This window comes from Phascolarctos cinereus, unplaced genomic scaffold (genome assembly GCF_003287225.1).
Source record: "Phascolarctos cinereus isolate Bilbo 61053 unplaced genomic scaffold, phaCin_HiC Scaffold_3;HRSCAF=262, whole genome shotgun sequence".
NCBI classification, from domain to species: Eukaryota; Metazoa; Chordata; class Mammalia; order Diprotodontia; family Phascolarctidae; genus Phascolarctos; species Phascolarctos cinereus.
The window spans coordinates 125,715,465-125,741,855 of record NW_027555736.1 but is presented as its reverse complement, the minus strand read 5'-3'; the positions used below and the strand labels follow the sequence as shown (position 1 = coordinate 125,741,855).

The 26,391-nt window shown below is 36.1% G+C and overlaps 1 protein-coding gene across 11 annotated transcripts in view; it reads right to left on the bottom strand.

Moving 5' to 3' along the window:
• Positions 1 to 26,391, bottom strand: part of CHD2 (chromodomain helicase DNA binding protein 2) — a 155,388-nt gene that overhangs the window by 64,051 nt on the left and 64,946 nt on the right. For all 11 annotated transcript variants that reach the window (XR_013485307.1, XM_078151152.1, XM_078151151.1 and 8 more), the window contains 7 exons: positions 24,697 to 24,821; positions 21,939 to 22,155; positions 16,539 to 16,628; positions 15,428 to 15,618; positions 3,619 to 3,807; positions 2,000 to 2,162; positions 708 to 860 (listed from right to left, as the gene is read on the bottom strand). Coding sequence is in view for 10 of the 11 variants with exons in the window: in XM_078151152.1 (XP_078007278.1) it covers positions 708 to 860; positions 2,000 to 2,162; positions 3,619 to 3,807; positions 15,428 to 15,618; positions 16,539 to 16,628; positions 21,939 to 22,155; positions 24,697 to 24,821 (1,128 nt within the window). In the remaining variant the exon portion in view is untranslated. The remainder of the gene's footprint in view (positions 1 to 707; positions 861 to 1,999; positions 2,163 to 3,618; positions 3,808 to 15,427; positions 15,619 to 16,538; positions 16,629 to 21,938; positions 22,156 to 24,696; positions 24,822 to 26,391) is intronic.

Here is a 26,391-nt window from a genome sequence, read left to right as displayed (position 1 = left end):
TTCCTTTAAAACTAATATATAAATTATGACACTAGTTGATGAGATTGCCATTCCAGTCAAAGACAAACAAGTTAGAAACAAATCTTTAATTTAATCCACTGTAAAAAACAAACAAAAAATATAATTCACCTATTCACTATATAAACCATTAAAACAGATCAGAGAAATCTCTGCCAAAATCCTTTAATATCCATATAATAAGGTTTTTTCTGAGTAAATCTCAAGAAGATATACCTGAATGACTGTCAGTAAGTAGCAGTAAATAGTCTGCATTCTAGTCAAAAACTTATTCCAGGAATCAGTGGACTAACAAAAAAAGAACCAGCTCAAAGTAGGCTACATCTCCAGATTCAATGCCAAGTTCACTGAAAATTTATAAAACAACATACTGTTATTTTTTTTTTCTGGTTTGTATTACATTTCTTGAGTTCCTGCGATTCCCACATTAGACAACCAATTTTTCCTCTCCATTATTTAGAGAGGTAAGAAGCAAACCCACCTAACTTTTATTTGCTTTTTCTTTTTCAAATAAAAAGAGTGACCTTCATATGAGTATTTTAGTGAGGAGAAAGCCCAGAGTAAGTTATTTCAAAATAAGACCTTTCTTAGACTTACTTCTAGATTTAGGACAATTAAAAGCGAGCTGACTTTTTCCCACTATGGGTCAGCTTAGTAAGCCTGCAACTCCAATTACTGATTATACTCACCTGGAAGGGATAATGCTTAATAGTCAGGTATTCAGCCAGGATATCCAGCATCCTCACCATCTGGGAGAAGATCAGAACTCTGTTCCCCCTCTCTCGAAGTCTTGTTAATAGTTTGTCTAAAAGGATCAGCTTCCCACTGCTCCTGATCAGGGACTAAAGAACTAAAAGTCATTCCAATCATGAGGTTGAAACATTTCCCCATTTCTACACATAAAACTGTTCTTGACTTCAAAGGATTCTTCTTCTCATAGACGTTTTTTATATAATCTGGTTTGGGACCTGCCCACACCCCTCTGTTAATAATGACTTTACAATCTGACTTCTACCACCACTACTTCACTAAAAATGTTCTTAATAAAGTTACCAATCCAGTGGTCTTTTTTCTGTTCTCACACTTTTCAAACTTTCTAAAGTATCTAACAGCAGTGATCGATGTTTTTTTTAACTGTCACCTTCCGTGGTTTCCAGGCTATTGTACTTTCCTGGCTCTTATTTCTCTGTCTCTTTTGGGTAGTTCCTTCTTCTCTTCCAGCCTTTTAGTATTCCCAGAATTCATCTATTAGGCATTGCTCATCTACATGGTTTCCATTATCTTCTCTACAAGAATAATGACCAAACCTACATCTTCTCTAGCTTTGATTTCTCTTACCTGTGGCACTTGATTATAATCACTTTAGCAACTTACTGCATACTCTATCTCTAATTATTACCCTAAGTTTTTAATCCATATAAATCTTGGCATCTCAGTAAGATCATACAGGTCCCTTGTCCTCAATGAGCTATTTATTGTGTATTTTTCCATTTCCCACAGCGCTTATGCTAAGTATAAAGGAGGTGTTCAGAATGTTTCTTGAAATAATTTTTTTTTTTTGGTGAGGCAATTGGGGTTAAGTGACTTGCCCAGAGTCACTCAGCTAGTAAGCATTATGTGTCTGAGGCCAAATTTGAACTCAGGTCCTCCTAATTCCAAGGCCAGTGTTCTATCCACTGTGCCATCTAGCTTCCCCACTTGAAAGCATTTTTAACTAAAGAAGTAAGTCATTAAAAAAGAATCCACAACCTTAATTTCTTCTTTGGTTACTTTAAACAGATAACTTCTTCAAATAAATTAAAAAGTCTTGAATAGAAAAGAAAAGCCTCCCCCCTAAACCAAATTTTGAAAAGAATGAGACAGAAAGGAATTAATTTGAAGGTAGGTAGGATAGGTGAGTTTTTGTTGTATTTTATTTTGTTGTGGATTTGACCATGGTTTTTTAAAAAAGATACTAATTATGCACAGAGTAAGGACCCACCAGCAAAATCTCCTGCCCATTTTCACGTTCGTTCTCTTCAGGAGGCTTAATCAGGTAGCAGTGGTTACAGCATTTTTTCAGTTCCATCACAATATTAAGGAAGCCAGATGTGCTGCCTCTTGTCCCTTTGGAGAGTGCCTTGTAATTCCTGGTCAAAATCCACCTGCAGATGTCAGTAATATAATTTATCAGACCAAATTTTAAAACATAGTAGGCTAAAGGGAAAATGGAAGAAGGCTTCAAGGAAAAGAAAAATGGGGAAGGGGAAAAGTGAATGTTTTTCCTATTCATTCTAGGCCTTCATAGCTATAATCATATACATCATTCTATTTAGGTATCTCAACTTCATGACCATGATGGTTCACATTAAGTTTTAAAACAAATAACAAAGCAGTTTCTCCTCTCATGTTATCTTAACAAGGATCAATCAAAGAGTTTTCCTATTTCCAAGCCCAGAACAATGGATTTAGAACCCATGACAGACCTGTACCAAAAAAAAAAGTATATTCAGTACAATGGCTGAATATTATGATATCGCCAGGCTGTTGGGCTGAAAATGTATACACTGATGCCCTCCTCTAACTTCCATCAGTAGATGCATGGTTTTCATTTCTCCTTCCTTTCCTTTCCTTTTATTGATTTGTGAAGTTTCTTAGCTCATTCACTTCCCTCTTCTTATATAAAAAAAAAAGAAAGAATATGGGCATGGCAGCATGGAAAAAACATAGAATTGGTAAAGACAAATTGAACCAAGGTAAAATTCCTTCAAGATCTCAGCTTAACTGGAAGGACAGCCTATTTAAGTTAAAGAGCTTCTCCAAAAGCAGGGCAAAACTGGGAAAACAGTCTCAATTTCAGTCTATTTTTAGTGTTTGGTTTTTCCCACATTCTACATTCATTGTTACAGACTTATTGTTTCTTTCTCACTACTATAATCCTTTCCACTCACAACAACTGAAAAATATTGGACTCCAAATTCAGGTAGGTTGTTAGCAACAAGACAGAGGGGGGAAAAAAAAGCTTTTTTAAAGTGTGCTAATAATTAACAAAGCATAACTCTAAATGGGATGCTGCTTCTTTTTTTTCATTTTTTTTATTTTAATGGAGACTTCTAACAGTAAAACATTAATTTTCAAATATAAATAACTGGTCCAAAACTGTGAAGCAAAGTGATAAATTATGGAAACCATAATCTAAGCCAGTGTTGGCCTTCCTACAACAGAACCTAAATCAAGGACACAAATCCCTTTGGGTTATATCTGTTGCACATAATCCACTTCAGATGAAAAAGGATGTTCCTCCCTTTATACCAATTCCAAGGTTATTAACTAACATTCTTCAATACAATGATCTGTTTTCTGAGGTAAGGGGGGAAACCGGAAAAGCATCATTATTTCTCTAGGGGCTACACTTTGGACCACTAAGCAAGAACAGAATAGCACTAATTCCCACTTGCGCTAATAAAAAAGAGGAGGGGAAAACTTGAAAAAAAAAATACTATGCAGCATTGGCCAAAAATAAAAAAGCAAAGCAGGATTTTCACTGGGGGTTGCCCAACTGATGGCACTTCCACCTGCAGCCTCAATACAACTTAATGGCCAACTCAGGAAGTAACTTACTTATAATACTGCTTCTGAAGTACAGACATCTCCACCCTGAGAATCTGTTCCACTTTGGCTGGAAGGGATTTTTCCACATCCTTTTTTACTCTCCGAAGAAGGAAAGGCTCTAGAACCTTATGAAGGCTCTGGTAACCATTCTCTCTCCCCTTTCCATGGTCATCTTCAAAATCTTCCCAGAACTCAAACCTAAGGATGAAATACTAATTTTAAATTATGTGGGGAAAATAAATTTCCTCTATTTGAATTTCAAAAAACACAACTACATTTTTTCATCATGAAATTAACTCTAACAAAGGTAACTAACCAGGATAAAATTACTGATTTCTAATTCCTGTAGAAAAAAATTAAGAGAACAGAAAACCAAAAAATTAAAATGGAATGAAACAAAAATAATCCAACGTGTGAGCATGAGTTAAAAAACCAAAATACCTGGGGTTACCTAAATAGCTAAGATTTGGTTTATGAAATAATCAAATTTCTGAGACTAGCATATTTCTATTATATAAGATTATGAAAATGAATGTGGAAAGTGATTATGAAAATTTTATGAAGGAAAATTATGGTGACTGTAAATTTTTTAACACAAGATAATTTACTTGGGAAAAAAACTGAAAATATCAATCCGACACACTACCAAAATTTTAGTTGCTACTTAAAGAAACATAATTGTCATAAAAAACCTGTACTGTTCTTAGAGAGAAAGTTTAAAGGGCTCTATTTACAGGGAGTCAAAGCTGTACAAAACTACAAAACTGTTTGTCTTTTGACATCAACAGAATTTGGGAACACAGAGCACAATCCAAAAGACCAAACTTAATTTAGAAACATGTAACTCTTACTCAATGGCTAAAGCAAGTCATAATCTTTGGGGAGGCTGATGGAAACTATTACATTAATTTAGAATAGTAATATTAGGACTAAAAACTACCAGAGGTATAAAATGAAGGTAAAATTATTTCACAATATGAAGTACAGTGATTCATCATGACCAAAAAGAGTAAGAAGATTACAGCACTCTTAGAGAATGTCCTGCCTCTGTGCTGTGCCCAATCAGCTCAGAAAGCACACAGTGTCTTACACAGTAAAGGAGGTTAATAAATATTGGCTGAACTGTATTAACTGAGGCCAGATTTGTGAGCTGAATCACTATATTCCATGATCAATACCACTAATGCCACTCTGTGGTCTGAAAAACACATACTGTCAGGCAAAACCATGTACAGGAATTAACACAACTATCTCAAATAGCGGAAAAACAATTCAAAGCACATGCAGACTCATCATTTTACATACAGGACAGCATTATTATAATTTGCCATAACCAGATTAATCGCAAAAAAAAACTGATCAAGATTTTACAAGTCTTACTTTCCCCACTACAAACTGTGCACTATATGAAAACTACCAGTGTTTGAAGCATTAAAAGATAACAAAATGCACAACACAAAATGGTATTTTTTCTTTTTGGTTAGAAGCAGTTATTTCATTGATGCAGGGAATTCCAAGTGAGGAAACTCCTTCAACCAATAAAGATCAGCAATAGTTCTGAAACTTGGACTCCTAGAATTGTCTGAGGCAGTAAGAGGTTAAATGACTTGCAAAGAATCACATCACCAGTGTATGTAAGAAGTGGGATCTGAACTTAGGTCACCTTGACTCTAAGGCCAGCTCTGGATCTACTTTCCTACTTTTCAGCACAAAATATATTCAATATAATTTATCTTTCTTTGATGATTCAGAAAAAACTCTTTTGGGATCATCTCACCATAAATATGACTAATTTATAGTACTAAGCTGTAGAGAGTACAGGAAAAAAGGTTACTTTGCACTAGCCTTATGATATATACCCTAGAGGTTGCTTTTAATATCTGATATTGGAATGTTCACAACACGTTGCTCTTTCTCATAAATAGAAACTACAAAAAGAGTACTGATCATGAATTTCCCAAGGTTCTCAATAATAAATTTATTATAAGTAACATGACAAGAGTTGCACAGAATAGGCAGGTATTTGTGCGAGGTTCAACACAGAGGGTCCACTCAACACACTGGTAGACCCTCCTCAATTTCTTCCAACATCACGAGGACCCCAATGGAATCCCCTAGCTACCCACACTCATTCCATGATCTTCACTAGCCCATCGTCTCTTTCTGCCTGGAAATTCTTTCTGTCTAGAATTCTTTATTGACATCCTTTATTCTTGTTTTTCAAAGTTCCTTGTTGGTTATATATTACAACCTGCTCACATCTACAATGCACTATTCCATCATGCTCTGCGTTTATCTTTAGTTCTGAAGAGGAAATAAGTTGCAAGACTCATTGTCATACACCAACACTGACAAAATGTATTGAAAAAAGTGGCTTTAGGGGGCAGCTAGGTGCCACAGTAAATACAGCACCGGCCCTAGAATCAGGAAGACCTGAGGTCAAATCCAGTCTCAGACCAGACACTTGACGCTTATTAGGTGTGTGACCCTGGGCAAAGTCACTTAACCCCAACTGCCTCACCAAAAAAACAGAAACAAAAACAAAAGTGGGCTTTTGTTGTTAGAAGAATCTTGGGATGAGTAAGTGCTTTGCAATTTCACAAAACATTCCAATACTTTCTTCTTTTAACTCTAGGCCCACCTCATTGTCCAGATATAAATATTATTGGACAAGTATGTCACTTCAGATTATGTTAAAATCTGGGTAGTGGACAAATTCTTCCTCTATATGGTACTTCCCGTGTGGATGGCCAGGCCAAATTCCTTTGAGTGATCACAGATCTCTTTTAGAAGGCTCTGCAATGTGCTATGGCTTGATGTAATCAATATATTGTTATCCCACAAAAAGCCCAACAAGGGCATATGGAGGACCTCAACATACTAGACTCGGAATATTATCGTTTCTATACCAAGGACTCCTATACCTATGTATCTAGCCCTAACCTCTTTCTTGAACTTCAATCCTAGGATCAGTGCCAAGATGGCAGAGTAAAAGCACTGACTTGCTTGAGCTCTCCCCCAAACCCCTAAAAATACCTATAAAAAATGGCTCTAAACAAATTCTAGAGCAGCAGAACCTACAAAAAGACAGAGTAAAACAAATTTCCAACCCCAGACAAGCTGGATGTTTGATTCGAAAGGTCTACTGCGCCAAGCTGGGAGAGGAGTGTAGTTCAGCTTGGGCTGCACAAAGACAGGGCCTGAGGGAAGCTGGAGCAGGCCTCAGGGGATTGAATCAAGGGGAGCTGTGGCAGTTTCCAGACTTCTTAACCCACAAACGCCAAAGACAACTTAGAAATTCAGTAGGAAAAGTCTGTGACCACAGTGAGAGAGGAGGTTGCCTCAGGCCAGTCCAGAGCTCTCATGCCATAGAGACAGAGGGGATCAAGTGGCTGATCAGAGGGGCACTTCAAGGATCTCTTTGCTGGTGCTGAGGGAGGATTCTCTTGCTTTGCCTGTGCCTGGATCTGGGCCACAGTTCTGGGTGATGGTCCAGGGGTAAGGAGCAGTCCTGGTGAGGTGAAGCTTGTAGCAGCAGTGCAAAGGAATCCTCCTCATAGTTCCAAGGCAGAAAAGAGTGCTTGTGGTCACTCATAGACAAGAACACAGGCCAGGAAAGGAGTAAACACCTCGCCTTTGATCATATCACCTTGGAAGAACTGAAAATTTACAAGTCCCTAGAAGTATCTCTGAAAACAGGTGCACAAAACCCCTGAAGCTTGGGACAGTACATTCTCCACACTGGAAGCAGACCCCTACCTTAACAAAGAGTTTAAAACTCAAGTAATTTGCTGGGATCATGAGCAAACAAAGGTGCAAAAACAGTCATACCATACAATCTTTCTTTGTTAACAAAGAAGATCAAAAAATACAACCAGAAGAAGACAACAAAGTCAAAGCTCCTCCATCCAAAGCCTCCAAGAAAACATATGAATTGGTCCCATGCCATGGAAGAGCTCAAACAGGATTTTGAGAAGTAAGAAGTAAGAGGAAAAACTGGGAAGAGAAATGAGATGATGCAAGAAAATCATGAAAAACAAGTCAGCAGCTTGCTGAAGGAGACCCAAAAAATACTGAAGAAAATAACACCTTAAAAAATAGACTAACCCAAATGGCAAAAGAGGTCCAAAAAGCCAATGAGGAGAAGAATGCCTTCAAAAGCAGAATTGGCCAAATGAAAAAGGAAGTCCAAAAGCTCACTGAAGAAAATACTTCCTTAAAAATTAGAATGGAGCAAATGGAAGCTAATGACTTTATGAGAAGTCAAGACATTGTAAAACAAAATCAAAAGAATGAAAAAATAGAAGACAATGTGAAATATCACTGAAAAACAACTGACCTGGAAAATAGATCCAGGAGAGATAATTTAAAAATTATTGGACTACCTGAAAGCCATGATCAAAAAAAAGAGCCTAGACATACATCATCTTTCAAGAAATTATCAAGGAAAACTGCCTTGATATTTTAGAACCAGAGGGCAAAACAGAAATTGAAAGAATCCACCGATCACCTCCTGAAAGAGATCCCCAAAGGAAAACTACGAATATTAGCCAAATTCCAGAGTTCCCAGTCAAGAAACATACTGCAAGAAAGAAACAATTCAAGTATTGTGGAAACACAATCAGGATAGCACAAGATTTAGCAGCTTCTACATTAAGGGACCAAAGGACTTGGAATATGATATTCCGCAGGGCAAAGGAGATAGGATTATAACCAAGAATGACCTACCCAGCAAAACTGAGTATAATCCTTCAGGGGAAAAAAATGGAAATTTAGTGAAATAGAGGACTTTCAAACATTCTTGATGAAAAGACCAAAGCTGAATAGAAAATCTGACTTTCAAATACAAGACTCAAGAGAAGCATGGAAAGGTAAACAGGAGAGAGAAATCTTAAGGGATTTATTAAAGTATAACTGTTTACATTCCTAGATGGAAAGATGATATTTGTAACTCATGAGACCTTTGTCAGTATTAGGGTAGTTGGAGGGAAATAATATATATGGACAGACAGACAGACAGATAGATAGATAGATAGATAGATAGATAGATAGATAGATAGAGGGCACAGGGTGAGTTGAAGATGAGGGGTAATATCTAAAAAACAAAATTAAGGGGTAAGAGAGGATTATACTGGGAGAAGGAGAAAGGGAGAGGTAGAACGGGATAAATTATCTCATATAAAACAGACAAGAAAAAGCTTTTACAGTAGAGGGGAAGTGGGGAAAGGTGAGAGGGAATGAATGAATCTTATTCTCATAGGATTTGGCTTAAGGAGGGAATAACATACACACTCAATTGGGTATGGAAATCTATCTTACCCTATTGGAAAATAGGTGGGAAGGGGATAAGAGAGGGTGGGGATGACAGAAGGCAGGGCAGATTGGGGGAGGAGGTAATCAGAAGCAAACACTTCCAAAGAGGGACAGGGTCAAAAGAGAGAACAGAATAAACAAGAGGTGGGATAGGATGAAGAGAAACATAGTTTTTCATAACATGACTACTATGGAAGTGTTTTGCATGACTACACATGTATAACCTGTATCGAGTTGCCTGCCATCTCAATGAGGGTGGGTGGGGAGTGAGGTAGAGAATTTGGAACCCAAAGCTTTATAAACAAATATTAAAAATCGTTTTTACATACAACTGGGAAATAAGATACACAGGCAATGGGGTAAAGAAATCTATCCTGACCTACAGGAAAATAGAAGGGGAAGAGAATAAGAGAAGGCGGGGGGGTGATAGAAGGGAGGGCAGATTAGGGGAAGGAGTATTCAGAATGCACACCATCTTGGGGTGGGGGAAGGAGAGAGATGGGGAGAAAATTTGGAACTCAAAATCTTGTGGAAATGAATGTTGAAAATTAAAATAAATAAATGAGAAATAAAAAAGAAAGGAAAAAAAAGGGAAAAAAACCTTCACTCCTACATCATCATATTAGCTATTTATTTTAAGCAGGATGTCCCAGAGACATCTCAAATTCAATATAGTCACAATGGAACTCATTATTCTTTCCTCTCAAATTCACCCCTTCTCCAAACTTTCTATTTTCTGTTGAAGCATCATCACTCTTCCAGTCTTATCCTTGACTCTTTATTGCTATTCACCTCACCTATTCAATCATTTGCCAAATCTCAATGCTTCAACCTCCACAATATCACTCCCATCCTGCCCCTTATCTCTATTCACGTAGGTACCTTCTTAATTCAAACCCTCGTCACTTCGTAGATTCTTGCTATAGTCTCTCAGTTGGTCCCCTGTTTCAAGTCTCTCCCACCTCAGTCAATCCTCCATGCTGCTGCCAAAGGAATTCTCCTTAAGCATAGATATGACCATTACTTTCCTACTCAATAAATTCCTGTGGCTCCCACTGCTACCTCTAGATTAAATACGAAAGTCTGTTGAGATTTTAAAGCCCTTTCAAACCTTGCCCCAACCTATGTTTCTGGCCTGACTGTATATTACTCCCCACCTTGAACTCTGTGATCCAACCAAACTAGACTCTGTTGCTTACAGATGATACTATGTCTCCCAACTCTATGACACTGCACTAGCTGTCCCCTATGTCTGGAATATACTCCCTTTTCAATTCTGCCTCACAGACTCCTCTTCCTTCAAAACTAAGCTCAATTATGAACAGGCAGTTTTCAGAGGAAGAAATTAAAGCTATCTATAATCATATGAAAAAATGCTCTAAATTACTATTCAATAGAGAAATGCAAATTAAAAAAATTCTGAGATACCACCTCATACCTATCAGATTGGCTAATATGACAAAAAAGGAAAATGATAAATGTTGAAGAAGATGTGGGAAAACTGGAACACTAATGCATTGCTGGTGGAGTTGCAAACTGATCCAACCATTCTGGAGAGCAATTTGGAACTATGCCCAAAGTGTTATAAAAGTATGCATATCCTCTGATCCAGCAATACCACTTCTAGGTCTGTATCCCAAAGACATCACAAAAAAGGGGAAATGACCCACATGTACAAAAATATTTACAGCAACTCTTTTTGTGATGACAAAGAATTGGAAATTGAGGGGATGCCCATCAATTGAGGAATGGCTGAACAAGTTATGGTATATGAGTGTAATGGAATACTACTGTGCTATAGGAAATGATGAGCAGGCAGATTTCAGAAAAATCTGGAAAGACTTACATGGACTGATGCTGAGTGAAGTGAGCAGGACCAGGAGAACATTGTACACAGTAACAGCAACACTGTACGATGACCAACTATGACAGATTCTTATAGCTCTTCTCAGCAAGACAATTCCAAAAAACTTGTGATGGACAATGCTCTCCACATCCAGAGAAAGAACTATGAAGTCTGAATGCATACTATTTTCACTTTTATTTTTGTTTTTTCTTTCTAGTGGTTTTTCCTTTTTGTTCTGATTCTTCTTTCACAATATGAGTAATGTGGAAATATGTTTAACATGATTGTACATTTATAACTTACATCACATTGCTTGCTGTCTTGGGAAGGGGGAGAGGGAAGAAAATAAATATGGAACTCAAAATCTTACAAAAATGAATGTTGAAAAATATCTTTATATGTAATTGGAAAAAAAATGAAATACTATTAAGTGAGAAAAAAAACTAAGCTCAAATACCACATTCTACATGAAACCTTTCCTGATCTCTTAAAATGTGAGTGCCCTTCCTTTCAAACTATCCTTTATTTAACTACTTGGTGTTTACTTGGATTTATTCACTATATGCTTATATTTCCTTGTTGTCTCTCCAATTAGAACGTAAACTCTAGGTAGTAAGGGTTGTTTTATTCATTCTATTTGTATCTCAATCACACAGTGGGCACTTAATATATGCTTGTTGATTGACTTTGTACTGTACTTTTCCCATCACAGTTATGACTATTTTGGTACAAATACATCTACCTATTTTATGCCTCACTTGGTGTTTATTATCAATTATTAAACAGTCATTTCTATTGTGAACTCTTTCAAGGAATCCTGAATGAATTTGATATGTGGTTGGGAGATACTCTGTTATAAAAGAACCTATTCAGCAGTTTTTTGCTCTGCAAAGTCAAATACTTTTCATAACCAAGTAAGCAAAATAGGACTTATATTCTCTACATTGTTCAGTCACTTGTGAGATGGTAAGGATGTACGTAGATCATTGCTTTAATTGATTTGCCAAACCCTACTTGAAAAGTAAATTCCCCAAATATGGAAGATGAGGCAATTTTGCATTCCAGCTCCAACTACACCCACTCTCAAAGAGGGGAAGAATCAGAAAGTTAGTAACAGGGAACATAAATAAAAAAGGCTAAAATCATCCAAATTTCAAAAGGAAGAAAATTCAGTTTAAAATCTGCAGTGGAAGCAGATAAATGAGAATGAGTATTAAAACATTAAAAAGATTACAAACTACTCTAAAACATTATAAGATAAAGGAAACTGCACCTTCTGATGAGACACAAAACCTTCTACACCCTCCAAAATGCATGGAACAACAAGATGGTGTTCCAAAATGGTTCAAAGGAGAAATAAAAAAAATAAACAGAACAAGTCAGAAAAGAATAAATGTCAGAACTTATGGCTTGAACAGCAGAAATAACTTATGTAGAAAAACTTAAATTCATGTTGGCAAATCTCTCCAAAGAAGCAAAGAGAGAGCAATGGATTCAAAATATAAATATTCTGAAGCGAAGGACTATCTAAGAAGAGAAGCAAAATGTAAAAATGCTAAAAGAATATATTGTCTCTGTATAAGCAAAAATAACTAATCTGGAAGGCAGGATGCTCAAACACAACTTGAAAATCAGAGGTCTCCCAGGAGACTACATTAAATTAAAAATGTGAATACCATAATAAAGGAAATAACACAAGAAAACTTTCTAGAACCTCTAAATACAAAAAACAAAGCACCAATCAAAACATACACAAATCGCCTCCAGAAAAACAAAAAAACCCATACTTCCAGTTTCAACGCACATGATGGTTAAATTTAATAATTCAAAAACCAAACAAGCAGTCACAAAAAAGACCTTCAAATGTAAGAGACAGGAAAGTCAAATAATAGCACTATTCTGTACTCATTAGCAACTTCTCATGCAGATAGAATAATCACATTCTTCAAAGCAAGAGTTCAAAGTACAGTCTAAAACCCAAAAAACATGAGCCAAATAATCAATGAAAAAAGATAGATGGCGTTCAATAAAAAAGAGGCATCAGAGGTAACCCTACAAAAAAATAAAATAAAATAAAAAGAGACATGAGCAAAATATTCATCTTGCAAATACTCCAAACAACAGATAAACAAGAAAGATAATTAAATACAACTACAAAGGAAAGAACAATTAATGAAATCAATTGCCTTCTCTCTAAAGATTATTCTTTTAAAAGAAAGAATGATTTAAGGGGTTGAAAAAGAAACAAGAACAATTTTTTTTTAATTAAGTACACAGATAAAGATGAAGGTAGAATTTAAAGATTCTATATAGATCAGAAGCAGCTGAGTGGAAAAATAAACAGAATGCTGGACCTGGATCCAGGAAGACCTGGGTTCAAATCTGTCCTCAAACATTCATTAGCTATGTGACCTTGGGCATGTTACTTAACCTCTATTTGTTTCAATTTCCTCATCTGTAAAACGGGAATAATAAAACCTACCTCTCAGGGTTGTTGTGAGGCTCAAATAAGGTAATATGTGTAAAGCATTTTGCAAACTTTAAAGCACTATGTATACAATGCTAGCTATTATTATTAGATGGAAAAACAGGCACATAGATTGCCATTTATTAATGTTCTCTGAGTCATCTTTTTGTGGGAGAGGAGCGGGGGGTAAGTCTGAGACTTTTTCCATACTTCTTTATCTCCCCCTCCTTTAGATGCCTTTTACTTAGGTCCCTAAATGCCCTCACAATTGTTATCAATTCCTGTACAATTTTCCTCTAGCTATACTCAATCCAATCGAGTTGCTTTCCCCATCTTTGTTCTCTTTAATGCCATTTCTACCTCTTCTGTCAGCACCTTGGGGACTATTCAGATTTAAAATCAAAATGGAGACAACTAAAGATGAGTACTACAACCAGAAATGTGTAAAGAGATTAGTTGGCAAAAAGACTGAAAAAAGCTGATCTACAAACAAAAGGGAGAAAACTACCCACAAAACAAGTTTCATGGGAAATACAGAATGAGGTCAGTTAAAATTTGCTTCTAGGCATTCTTTATTTACTTTTGAATATTTAAGTCCTATCTCTTCAAACAGATTGCAAGATCTTTGAAAGTGACTATCCTATCATGTCTTATACCTATGTATTATGAGTTCAGAACCTATAGTTCCCTGAAGACAGTAAATTCTTACTAAATGAATGTTGTCTTAATGACCAAAAAAAAAAAACCAACCACGCAACTCTAAGCTATAATCATTCTAAAGTTCTCTGTCTCACTACAGATCCTATATCATCTAGCCACAGATTCCTTTAAGTATGAACTCTGGAATACACACACACATACACACACAGTACTTATTAAGGAGACAATATAAAGCATTTGCTTCCAGAAAACAAGTTTACTATCACAAGACTTGAACCTTTAGATTCCCCTTAAAAGGTGTATGAATGCTAAAGAAAATGGCATTATTTTACCAAAGCCAGTATCTGCTCTGGGGGACCCCTATCATTTTAACAAATACCAACACGGTTCACAAAACACTTCACAGAATGTTTTGCTCATTCACTTGAACAACTTTATGAAGAAAATAAGACTATATACTAGTTCATTAAATAATAGTTTTACTTTATGTTTGTTCATATTTATGTACATGAATGTATAAATGTATAAACACATACATAATAGGTGGGTTTACGTATATATGTATATGCACTATATGTATATATACACACACCCATATTAGCACACAAAAAGTATGGATGAAAAGATTGGCTACAAGTATTATTTGCATTAGATTAATAAATCCCACATCACTGTTTTAATTCTCCCGTAGACAAACTAACTTTTCAAAGAGAAGAAACAGGTGCTATCAGTTATCTCATTCACACATCCAAGAATTCGCAACAGAAAATAATGGTTAATTCAATGCAAATTATCAACATTACTGGTAAATCAGGGAAGTTGGAAAAGAGGATGAAAATTCAAAGGACCTGTTCTTAGACTTATAGTCAGTGAGTGGCATTACTTTGTATGAAAGACAGCATACATTAGAAAACCATTTACTATTATAACACAGCCACCTCTAGGTAGAATATGGAAGATATTTAACAGCATCAAAGCAAAAGTATGAATTGTCTTGGTATGCAATTACAGATCCCAGCCAAATAATTTTGTGAACTTGTGTCACAGAGTACACATATTATATATACGAAGATACTTTTAGCAGAGGCACCTTAGTAAATATTGCTTTGCCTTTCTGAGGTAACTGTATCTGAATTCAATATAAAAGTATCTTTCAAAATTTCATTTATTTTGAATAATTTTTTCAGTCTTTCTCAATCAGACTAATTATATATTCTAGTACTTCAGACAGTGACCAATGTTTGCTACATCATTATTATTTACCATGTTTCACATGTATTTGACTTTAAAAATTAGTCAGTTTAAAATTTCTGGCAGACAAGATATGTGACTTCTAAGAATTTATGCCTAAGCCTTTTTTAATCCCAAAATGATACTACTGTTTCTGCATTTACTTTACTAAAAATCATGCTACAACCTCTATTTTCCCCAAATCATGCCATTTATTTTCCTGGATGGGTAGTAAAAGATTTAATATCATTTGGCATTTCAAACATTCTAGCATCTTTTGAAGTACACAGGAAAGAGCTTACTTCTCTGGCATAATAAAGTGCAGCAAGGACCAGAGCTCTTTGAGGGAATTCTGAAGAGGGGTCCCAGTAATCAGGAGCCTATGGTTGGACTTGAAATCAATCAGAGTTTTATACAATAAAGAGTCATCATTCTTCAACCGATGGGCTTCATCCACTCCCAGAAAGGCCCAGTTAATACTGCCCAGCACAGTCTACAGTAAAAACAAAACAAAACGAGCCACCAAGTCAGATGGGTAAGTGGTTTCAAGGGTTAATTATCTCCATGCAAACATTACAAATGTAAGTATGGAAAATATTCCCACACTGTCTTAGATGTGTAAAAGATCACTTGTGGTCTTAGCTGCTAAGACTGGGGCATGCTCTAGTCAAAAGTAAACTATAATCCTGAAAAAATTATGAAAGTAGACTTCTTTTTGCATATCCTCAGTGTAAGAGCAAATTAATGGAGGTTCTGGGCAAAAATGGTTTGTACTCTTCTCCTCTTGATTAGGCTCTATCACAACACTGGGTTTTGAGGAACACTCAGAAACTATAGATTGTATCAACCACTCCTCCCTTAGCACTAATGGAATCTGCCTAAAACCAAATATGTCTATCTTTATAAGGAATGTTTTGATTCTTATAAAGACCATCTTCAAAATGTTAAAGCAAGTTTTACAGTCTTCATTTTGTTTTGTGTGAAAGTTATTTTCCTTTAGAGAGCAAAAAAAGTTCTCTTTTAGAAATACAATGGATAATTAAAATAACAACAACCAACCATTAGACCAGGAACAGGAGAGCTGCATTTTAGTCCGGAATCTATCATTGTCTAGTATTACCCCAGGAAAAGTCCCTTTACTTCTTTGGGCCCAGGTTTCCTCTTCTGTAAAATGTGAGAAAGTTGGACTAGGTCCCTTCCAGCATTTGGTTTCTTTACCTACTCATGTTCCCAAAATACTCTTTTTTTTTCCCCCACAAAGGTCAAAAACCAGCATAAGAACATTAACTACTATGACACAAAGTGAAAAACCCAAAACCCTACAGCCTGTACAAATCACAAAGTTCATGGTTCATGGTTTTCAATTTCAAATTCAAAATTCAAATTCATGGAATTGCCCCATGCCTTACATACCTTATCTTTTAGGAGGATCTCATATGTTGTTATGAGTGCATTAAACTTTAGCCTCTTGGTTTGAGAATGGATCCATTCATATTCCCGTATCTATAAAAGAAAACAATAATTGAAATCCAAGTACTACTGAACTTTACATCATCCAAATAAAAGGACACTGGCTCTGCCTACTGTCCCTCATCTCTCCCTCCATTTCTCAGTCAATTTTCTAGAAAAATCTGTCTATAATTGTAGCCTTTACTCTCTCATTTACTTCTCCATCTCTTGCTTCCAACTTCATAATGCAATGAAGTACCCCAAGGGAGAGAAAGCAAATAGCATAAACAAGGCAGATAAGACCATCACTGACACCACGACCACTTGAAGTGGACACCAACAGCCCTATGTCCAAGAGATTCTGCAAATAGTAGCACCATCATCTCCGGGACGATGGGCCTACGTCCAGCCTATTCCTGCTACCACCATGAAAGGTAATAACCCTAATGGCCTCAGAAGCTGCCCTTTTTTAATTTATTCATCATTTAACTGGTTACCAGTAACCTCTTAATAGCCAAATCTATGAGCTTTTCTCAAACCTCATTCTTTTTTTTTTGGCTAGGCAATGGGGTTAAGTGACTTGCTCAGGGTTACACAGCTAGTAAATGTCACGTATCTAAGGCTAGATTTGAACTTAGGTCCTTCTGTCTCCAAGGCTGGTGCTCTATTCACTGAGCCACCTACCTGCCCCAACCTAAACCTCATCCTTCTTAACCTCTACACAGCATTTGATTCTATTGACCACACAATCCTCTAACATTTCGTGACATAACTCTCTCAACAAAGGAGCCAAGATCTGATGCCTCTAAGATCCCTTTTAATTCTAAACCTATGACCTTATGATTCTCCTCCCTAACTGAGCACTTCTTCTCAGTCTCTTTTGCTGGATTATCAACATACCATGCCCTTATCTGTGGGTGTCCCTAAGGCTCCATCCTAGGCCCCTTCTATTGTCTCCATATTCTTACTTTGTGACCTCATCAAATCTTATAGTTTATATTATTTACTGCATGAAAATAATTTCTAGCTTTATATATTCAGCCCTGGCCTAAGCTCTAATGCCACATCATCAATTGCCCCTGAAATATTTTGAACTACATGTCCCTCAAGTATCTCAAACTCAACAACTCACTATCTTCACCTTTCAAACCCACTCATCTTCCTCCTTTCCCAATTATTGTCAGTGGTACCACTATCCTTCCAATCATCCCAGCTTACAACCTTGATGTTATCCTCAATTCCTCACTCTCACTAACCCCACAACCATCAGTTGCCATATCCTGTCCTATATGCCTTCATAACACCTCTATCCATATAGCTGTGACCTTAAGTCAGGCCCTGTTACCTCTTGCCCACACTATTAAAACACCTCCTTTTTGGTCTCCCTGCTACAAGTCTTTCCCCATTCCAATCCATCCTCTACACAGCTATCAGAGTGATTTTCCTCAGGTGAAGGTCACTTCTCAGTCACTCCAGTGGCTCCCTATTACCCATAGGATCAAACAGAATTTTCTGTTTGGAATTTAAAGCACTTCATAATCTGGCCCCAACTTACCTTCACAGCACATTATACATTCCTACCCTTTATGTTTCCTCTCACTTGGTCAAGCTGACCTTATTACTATGTCATGGCACTCCACGTCCCATCTTTGGGCCTTGGTGCTGGCTATTCCCCACAACTGGAATGCACTCTCACCTCCCTTCTTAAGATGTCCTAGTTTCTTTCAATACTCAAGGGCAGACTTCTGCCCTAGGCCTTTCTTGATTCCCCGAAGTACTAGTATTTTCCTCAACAAAATCAACTTGCAACTATTTTGTTTATGTTTAAATATATACATATTGTCTCTCCTAATGGAATGTTAAGGTCTTTCAGAACAGGGACTGCTTCATTTTGTCTTTGTATCCCTGGCATCTAACACTGTGTACAAGCACACCTATGAAGTGTGCTTTTAAAATGTTTTTTTTACAGCTATTTCAAGACTATCTTGTAAATACTAAATAAGTGAAAACAGTTGAAATATAAGGCAAAACTCCAACATGAATAAAAGTTTTAGGATTGTAATTTCATTTTCTCTCTCTCTGTGTATTTTCAAAGGAGATCACCCTACCAAAGGTATTAAAATAGACTATTAATAGCCACTCTCTTCATGCCCAAATTTTACAAAGACAATACTTTTGTTCAGAACATATATTAAAATCTCAATAATCTGGATTAATTTGGGGAAGAATATGGATTACAGAACACTTTAAAATAGGAAAAGTTACAATTTCAGAAACTTTGTTACCAGAATGAATGAATAAAAAGCATTTTTGCACTTAATATGTAGCAAGCACTGTGCTAAGTGCTGGGGGCAAAAATGCAAGGAATGGCTACTAGAGAAGCAAAAATAATCTCCAAGATTATAAGATTTCAAGCTGGAAGGAAACTTTGAAATCATAAAAATCCCACCCCTTTATTTTATAAGACAGGTCCAGCAGACAGAATGCTGGTCCTGTACTCAGAAAGACCTAAATCCAAATCCCACTTCAGACACTTTCCAGCTATGTGACGCAAGGCACTTACCCCATCTGCCTCATTTCCTCATCTACAAAATGGAGATAATTATAATACCTCCAAGGATTGTTGTGAAGATCAAATGAAGTAATATTTGTAAAGCAGTTTGCAAAACCTTAAAGCAATATATAAATGCTAGCTTTTAAAAATTGTTTTTGTTGTTACTGAAGTCCAGAGGCTGCTCTTGACCCAACATGATATCAGTGACAGGAGGAAATACATCAAGAAAATTTTGTTCAGACCTGAGATTTCCCTAGTGTAAGGAATTGCAGATGAGGAAACTCTCTCTACCAACAAAGATCCTCACCTTTGTTTCAATTCAGTCTTAGAGAGTATTCTGACTCAATGAGTGACTAAGTATCTTGGCATGGTTTACAAAGCCACTATGTGTCGAAGGCAGGACTTGTCCCTGTATCTTCCTGACTCTGAAGCTGGCTCTCTATCCACTGTGCCATGCTGAATCTCCAAAATTAATTCATCTCAAAGGATAAAGTAAATAAAACTGGGTAGTATCAGGTAGGGCCTTCCTTATTTTGATGGGAGAGAGAACTGACAGAGGGAGAAAAAGAAGCTAAAATGTCCCCCCCACACACACTCTCTCATTCTTTCTGTCTCTGATAATTTAATACTCTTACTTAGACTTCACTCTTTTTACCTTTAATTATATGAGGATAGGTAGACATTGTATGAATTTTTGTCCTGCGTACTTAATATCCCAAAGACCTGTGACTTAATTGGTATGGTAGTACCTCTCAATACACTGTTTTTTTTAAAGCATTTTTTGTATGACAGACCACTCCTTCCATCTTGGCAGTCTGGTGAAACCTATGGACCCATTCTCAGGATAATGTTTTTAAACGTATAAGATAAAACACACAGGATTATAAAGAAAACTTATTTTGAAATACAATTATCAACAATCTTTAAAAAACTGTTGGTAGGCCCCAAGTTAAGAACCCCTATTTAGAAAGTCTACAAGTTTTACTACAGCCAAGAAAAATGATCACTTGAACTCAACCTGATGACAAGACTCTCCAAACTTAACTAAGCTGATCCTTAGAAAGAAAATATTCAATCTGTCACCAAACCCATACTAAATTAATTAGTTTTCCATTTTGTGAAAGCCCTCTACACTTAATATATCACTAGGACAACTTCAGAAAACACAGTCATGGCCATAACACAACAGGGAAGCAAAGTACAACTTTACTAAAACACACCTCAATATGTTTGCTGTGAAGAGCACCTAAGTACAGCTTAGATGAGAATGATGTAACTGAATTATATGACAAGCCAACACAAATCTGTATCATTTATGAAGATTGCTTTTTGGTGATAGGTTTTGCTTTGTTTCATTTTAAAGATTGTACTTCACTTTCTGTGGATTCTTTCCTCTGGGTATTGTGATACTTAAATAATTCAAAACTGGAGTGCAAAATTAAAACATACTACAGATCCTTAGGTGATTTGTTTTAATGAATAAGTAAGAATAATTTAAATTAACATATCAAATATTTATAGCCTCTTCACAGTCCAGTCAAAAAAGTGTCCTTATACACTGCACTCCATTTCCCATTTCTGTGCCTTGGTACTGGTTTACAAGATTTCATGTCCCCCATGCCTAGAATATATATGCATCTCTTAAAATCCTCAGTTTCCTTCAAGATTAAGCTCAGGTTAAAATCTTTAGTTTTACTTGATACCACCTAGTGGCAGTGTTCCAGTATCTCAAGTGCTTAATGTTCAAATCAGTTCTCAATTTTAAATTTGGCTCCTACACTAGTGTTTCTATTATTAAATTGGATAAAAGGAAAGCAAATCAAACTTCAGCCTAATCCTTGTTATAAATTCTAAGATTATTAAAAATAGAAGGTATCTTCTCATCCAGCTTTCTCTTTTTGAAGATGAGGGAACCGAATCCCAAGCAAGGTAAACTACCTTGTCTAAGATCACGTAGCCAATTAGTGGAATAGGTGGCGACAAAAATTCCTTTTTCCTAACTCTATACCTCACATTCCACTGTCTGCTGACATTCTTGGTGTCTATAACTATATCCAAATTAACAAAATTTATTATCCAATCCAAAAAATCATTTATTAAATGCCTACAACATTTGAGGAACTGTGCTACGCTAAGTACTAAAGATACAAATATAAAATTAAAAACTGAACTGTCCGTGCTCTCAGATTTACATTCTATTGGGGGAGGGAGGAGAACAACATGTAAACAAATTTATGATCTATGAAAAGATTATCTACAAAAAAATTCCTTTCACTTTAGATGTAGCTCATCTTCAACCTTTCACTTTCTTGGCCCTGAGTATAGAAACTTAGATTTTAAGAGCTCTGATAAGCTTTTGCGCTTATAACTATTTTCTCATGTCTCTGCCTAAATAGTAGGATAACATGAAATAACTATTAGATTTTTTAGGGCAGGCCTCTTGGAATGAAGTTGTCCCATATGACATTTACTATGTATCTATACTTATAAGGCAGAAGGATGAAAAAACATTTCACAAAGGGATATGATATAGACACTTTACATCTGCTGGGAGTAACAACTGATAAATGTTTTTAGCCAACATGGTACAACTGGTTTTCTTTAAACTGAATAAATATACATATATATACATATATATATACATACACACATATATTTAAAGTTTATGTTTTTATTGTACTCTTGTGATGCATAAAACCAATAAGCCTATCAAACAAGACTTTCCATAACATTAACAGCTTTAATAAGGGAATTGCTATAAAACATGAATGACATCACACTATAATCCAGTTCTCTTTTTGTTTACATACCGTATTTCTGCTCATCAGGTCTCCGATGTAAACCACTACATTAATCTCTGGTGCCCATATTTCAAATTCCCTCTGCCATGAAGTGAGAGTAGATAAAGGTACTACTACAAGAAACGGGCCATACAGCTGGTGTTGATGGAACAAATAGGAGAGGAATGATATGGTCTGGATGGTTTTTCCTAGGCCCATTTCATCAGCAAGAATCACACTGTTACTCCTGGGGGGAGAAAAAAGGAATTATAATTCATCCATTCAATTTAATGAAAATCAAAAAATATAAAAATACCAACTCTGCCAATGAATCATTGCATAAGAGGAGCTTCCCCATTGCGCACCTCGATTTCCTCAATATAAAGTAACATAATCACTCTGTACAAGGCAATTGGCTAAGCACTGAGGATGTCCTCAAAGAGCTCACATTCTCACAAGGGAGACAAACATAAAAATAACTAGGTACCTACAAGACATATACAGAGAAGATGGAAACTAATCTCCAACAGGAAAGCACTAGTAGCTAAGGGGAACATATAATTCTTTTTCTAATCCTTTTGGAAAAAAGCTTATTTATAATGCCTCAGTGTCATCAACATAGTAGGTACTCAATACATAATGAATAAACATATAGATGCCACCTTAAAGCCTCATTCATCAAAAAAGAGATATATATACACATATGCTTACATATCCTGTAGACATATATATCTGTGTGTGTGTACATATGTGTGTGTGTGTGTGTGTATGTGTGTGTGTGTGTGTGTGTATATATTTTAAAGTTAAGTCAAGGGGGCAGCTAGGTGGTGTACTGGATACAGCACTGGCCCTGGAGTCAGGAGGACCTGAGTTCAAATCTGGCCTCAGACACACTCCTAGCTGTGTGACTCTGAGCAAGTCACTTAACCCCAATTGCCTCATTAAAAAAAAGAAAAGTTAAGTCAAATTTCTGTAAGATTTCTCTATGGTGGCCTTGGCCCTTACTCCAATACTTAAGCTTGACAGCTGATGGATATTCATGATCAAAGCTGAATCGTTAAGGGACAAAGACTTGATTTATTCTATCTACATCCATGTGTGTATCTGATATCTAATCTTTAAACTGAAATGTCATACGTAAATGCTGGAATAACTGGAATTCTGAGAATGAAGTCACATAATAAATATTTAGGCACTGATCCAGGAGATGGGAAGAAAAATATCCAGCAAAGTTCATAAGCAAATAGCAAATTAAAAAGCATAAAGTATTAAAGTTAACCTATTCACTGTTAAAGTCTGAAACAGGAAACAACAAATATTCAATAAATAAAAATAACTAAACATAAAATCTAGAGTTCCATACTATGGGGAAGGAAAGGACAAGAATAAGCATTTATAAAGAGCTTTCTATGTGCCAGGCACTGTGCTAAGTGCTTTACAAATATTATCTCATTTTACAGTTAGGTAGGGAGGAAAGGTAGAGAAAATGAGAAAAGAATGCCTCCATAATGCTCAGGTGTGTGCTTAGTTTTAGGCATTTCTATAAATTCCATATTTGAATTAATTCTCCTTCCCCAAAAATAATTAATTCTAAGGAACAAACTTTTTTTTCTTTTATATGACTTCCTTCCTCTTCAGTATGCCTATCAATGAAAGGTGGGAAAATGGGCAAATATGAAGTGACTTTCTGTGACTTTGTTAGATCACACCATAATGCCAATTCGGTTTAATGTTATTATATGTCTTGGACCTGTAATGATCTGTTTTTTCCTCTTGGCAGATGTGAGGCAACTATGAGACAGCATAAGGTAAACTGCTCTCACTAGCCCAGTTATTCCCTCTAAGAGTAGGTAAAGTTATTACCATTCTGAGCAAATAATCAATGGTTCAGGACAGTAATACTCATAGACTAAAGTTCTCAAGCTACACATGGCTATTTCACATGCAGCCAAAGTTCTTTAAGACTTCTCATTTATGTATTAGTATGTCATGATGGACTCTACCAGGTGTGCAATATTATATGGTTCTTTTAGCTAAGCCAAAGTTCATTTTTGAATTAGAGTTTATTTTACAATTTATTTCTAAAGGGTGTGTGTGTGCGTGCGTGTGTGTGTGTGTGTGTGTGTGTGTGTGTGTGTGTGTATGAGTGAGTCACAAAATGGTAAAAGCTGGTAAGGACCTCAGAGATAATCTAGTGCATTTTCCTGAGGCACAAAGCACTTGAGGGACTTGTTCATGTTCCAGAGGCTGCTCAGTAGAAGCAAGCTTCTACTAAGTCATTATTTGACTTTCAGCAACTAAGGTCTAAGGGAAAAAACCCTTAAGAATAAGCAGATCAGTTAGCCAGAATACACAACTGATCTTAACAAAAATTTGAAAAATCTGCTCTGAAAGGGATAGTCAAAGCAGCCCTTCAAGTGGAAAATCATACTATACGGTATAGCACAAGCAACAGTTTCTCCTTGGCATAGAGAAAGTGAAGAGCAAAAGAACATTTCCATCTTTCAAGAGTATATCTTCTACCATAATAACATGGTTCATCTTCCTTAAGCAAGTTAAAACAATAAAAAACACCTCAGAAAAAATAAAGAAAATTAACCAGCTATTTCCTTCTTCATATTAAAATGGGCAGAAATAAATAGCCTCCCTTCAACTAACTCAGAGTTTTCATTCCATGATACTTTCTTCTATAGTAAAGCTAAAGGATTCTTTGGTATAGCAAAAAAACCTAACAATGAAGATTGGAAAGAATGGATAAAGAGAATGCTAATGTTTATCTGCTACTTACTTGCACCAGGAGTGAGCAAGCCAATTAAGGCCTTCTAATTGATAATCTCGGAGCTCCAGGTTCTCTCCACCTATGTAGGCTGGTTGTTTTTTTAAAGCAACAAACCTCGGTCTCTGCTTCAGGACCTATAAAGGTATAATTGTCACAATATTCTAGAATAAAAGTGATCCGAATGTGGAAAAAACTTTCTATGATTTTGCCCATATATTAACTATAACTTATAAATGCTATACAAAGGAATGAAATATGAACTTCAGAAGGCTTTTTTTTTCATCATCAATTATTTGCCCAAAGCCTTAAAATAAAAAAAGGATAATAAATCATCAAGAAATAAAGTAAAAGTCAAAACTAAGGTATTCTGTGCATATTATTTAACACTTCAAATCTATACTGGTACATCACTTATGTTGTAAAAGCATGTTTCTTTAGGATGTAAGCTTATATGCTTCATTATCACCTAGCACAGCATACTTGCATAGCAGTTGCTCATTTATTAAAAAGACAACAGAGCCTTGTCATAAGACTGTTCACTTAAGAATACATAATATGAATCCATCTTTTAGTCTACCTAAATAAATTTAGTTATTGAAATATCAAAAAGCACCTTGCTGTAACAAAGTGGTTTCACTTATAAGGTCACAGTACATAGATCTTGTGTGCACTATTACAGCAAGGTTTTTATGTTCTGAATATAAAGCTAATGATTACCATATTAGTTTACCACTTCCTGAGGAGGAAGGAACTGAGTCATTTTTGACTCCAACCCTTTTCCCATTCTAAAACAACTACCATAAAGCCCTCACAATTTCTCTTTTGCAAAATCCCTTGCATCTACTCGACTCATTCCCATTGCTACTTCCCTACACAGATTTTAGAAATAACTTCTTAATGGTTCTCCTTTTTTGCAGAACTTCTCTTTTCTAATCCATTCTGGTCACCATCAGATAAATTTTTCACTGCTTTCACCTTTTTTATTTCATAGCTAAGACAAAATCCATAGCTCCCCAGTCCCCCTAAGATAAAAGTCCAAATTTCTTAGCCTAGCATTCAAGGCCCTGACAACAGTAGCATAGACTTTTCCAACCTTATCTCCTTCTATTTCCCTACAGCTGTCTGTTCCAATTGTACTGTTATGCACAGTCTCATTTTCATTTTAAAACTTCTTCTTGGCTAGAAAGCCCTGCCCCCCTACTCTTCACCTATTCAAATCCAATTTTATCCTTCAATGTAGAACTTAACCCCCACTTATTTTCTAGAAGGAATACAACCATCCCCATGCACACGGATCATCTTTCCTCCTCCCAACCCCTGCAGCACTTATCGCCCTCATCCCTTATTTGGCACATGATCACATACTATCTAGTTCTCATACTTAACTTTTTATGTGTTTATAGCTTGCTATTCCCAACTAGATTGTATGATTGAGAGGAGAGACTATATTTTCTAATACTTCTTTTATCACTAACAAAACCTGTTCACACAGTAGACACCAAGGGTAATTCTTCAACAACTATAATAGCACTGCACCTTGAAATAACTTAAAGACCAAAGTAGTGATTTTAAAGTGATAAGTAAATGGACCAGCTAGTATGGTTCAAGCATCCTCACTTGGAATTCCTGACCTCATCATTTTTTCACTTTTAAAGAAGATTAAATTTTTCATTGTGTTTTCCACAGCTGTTATTTCCCTAATAT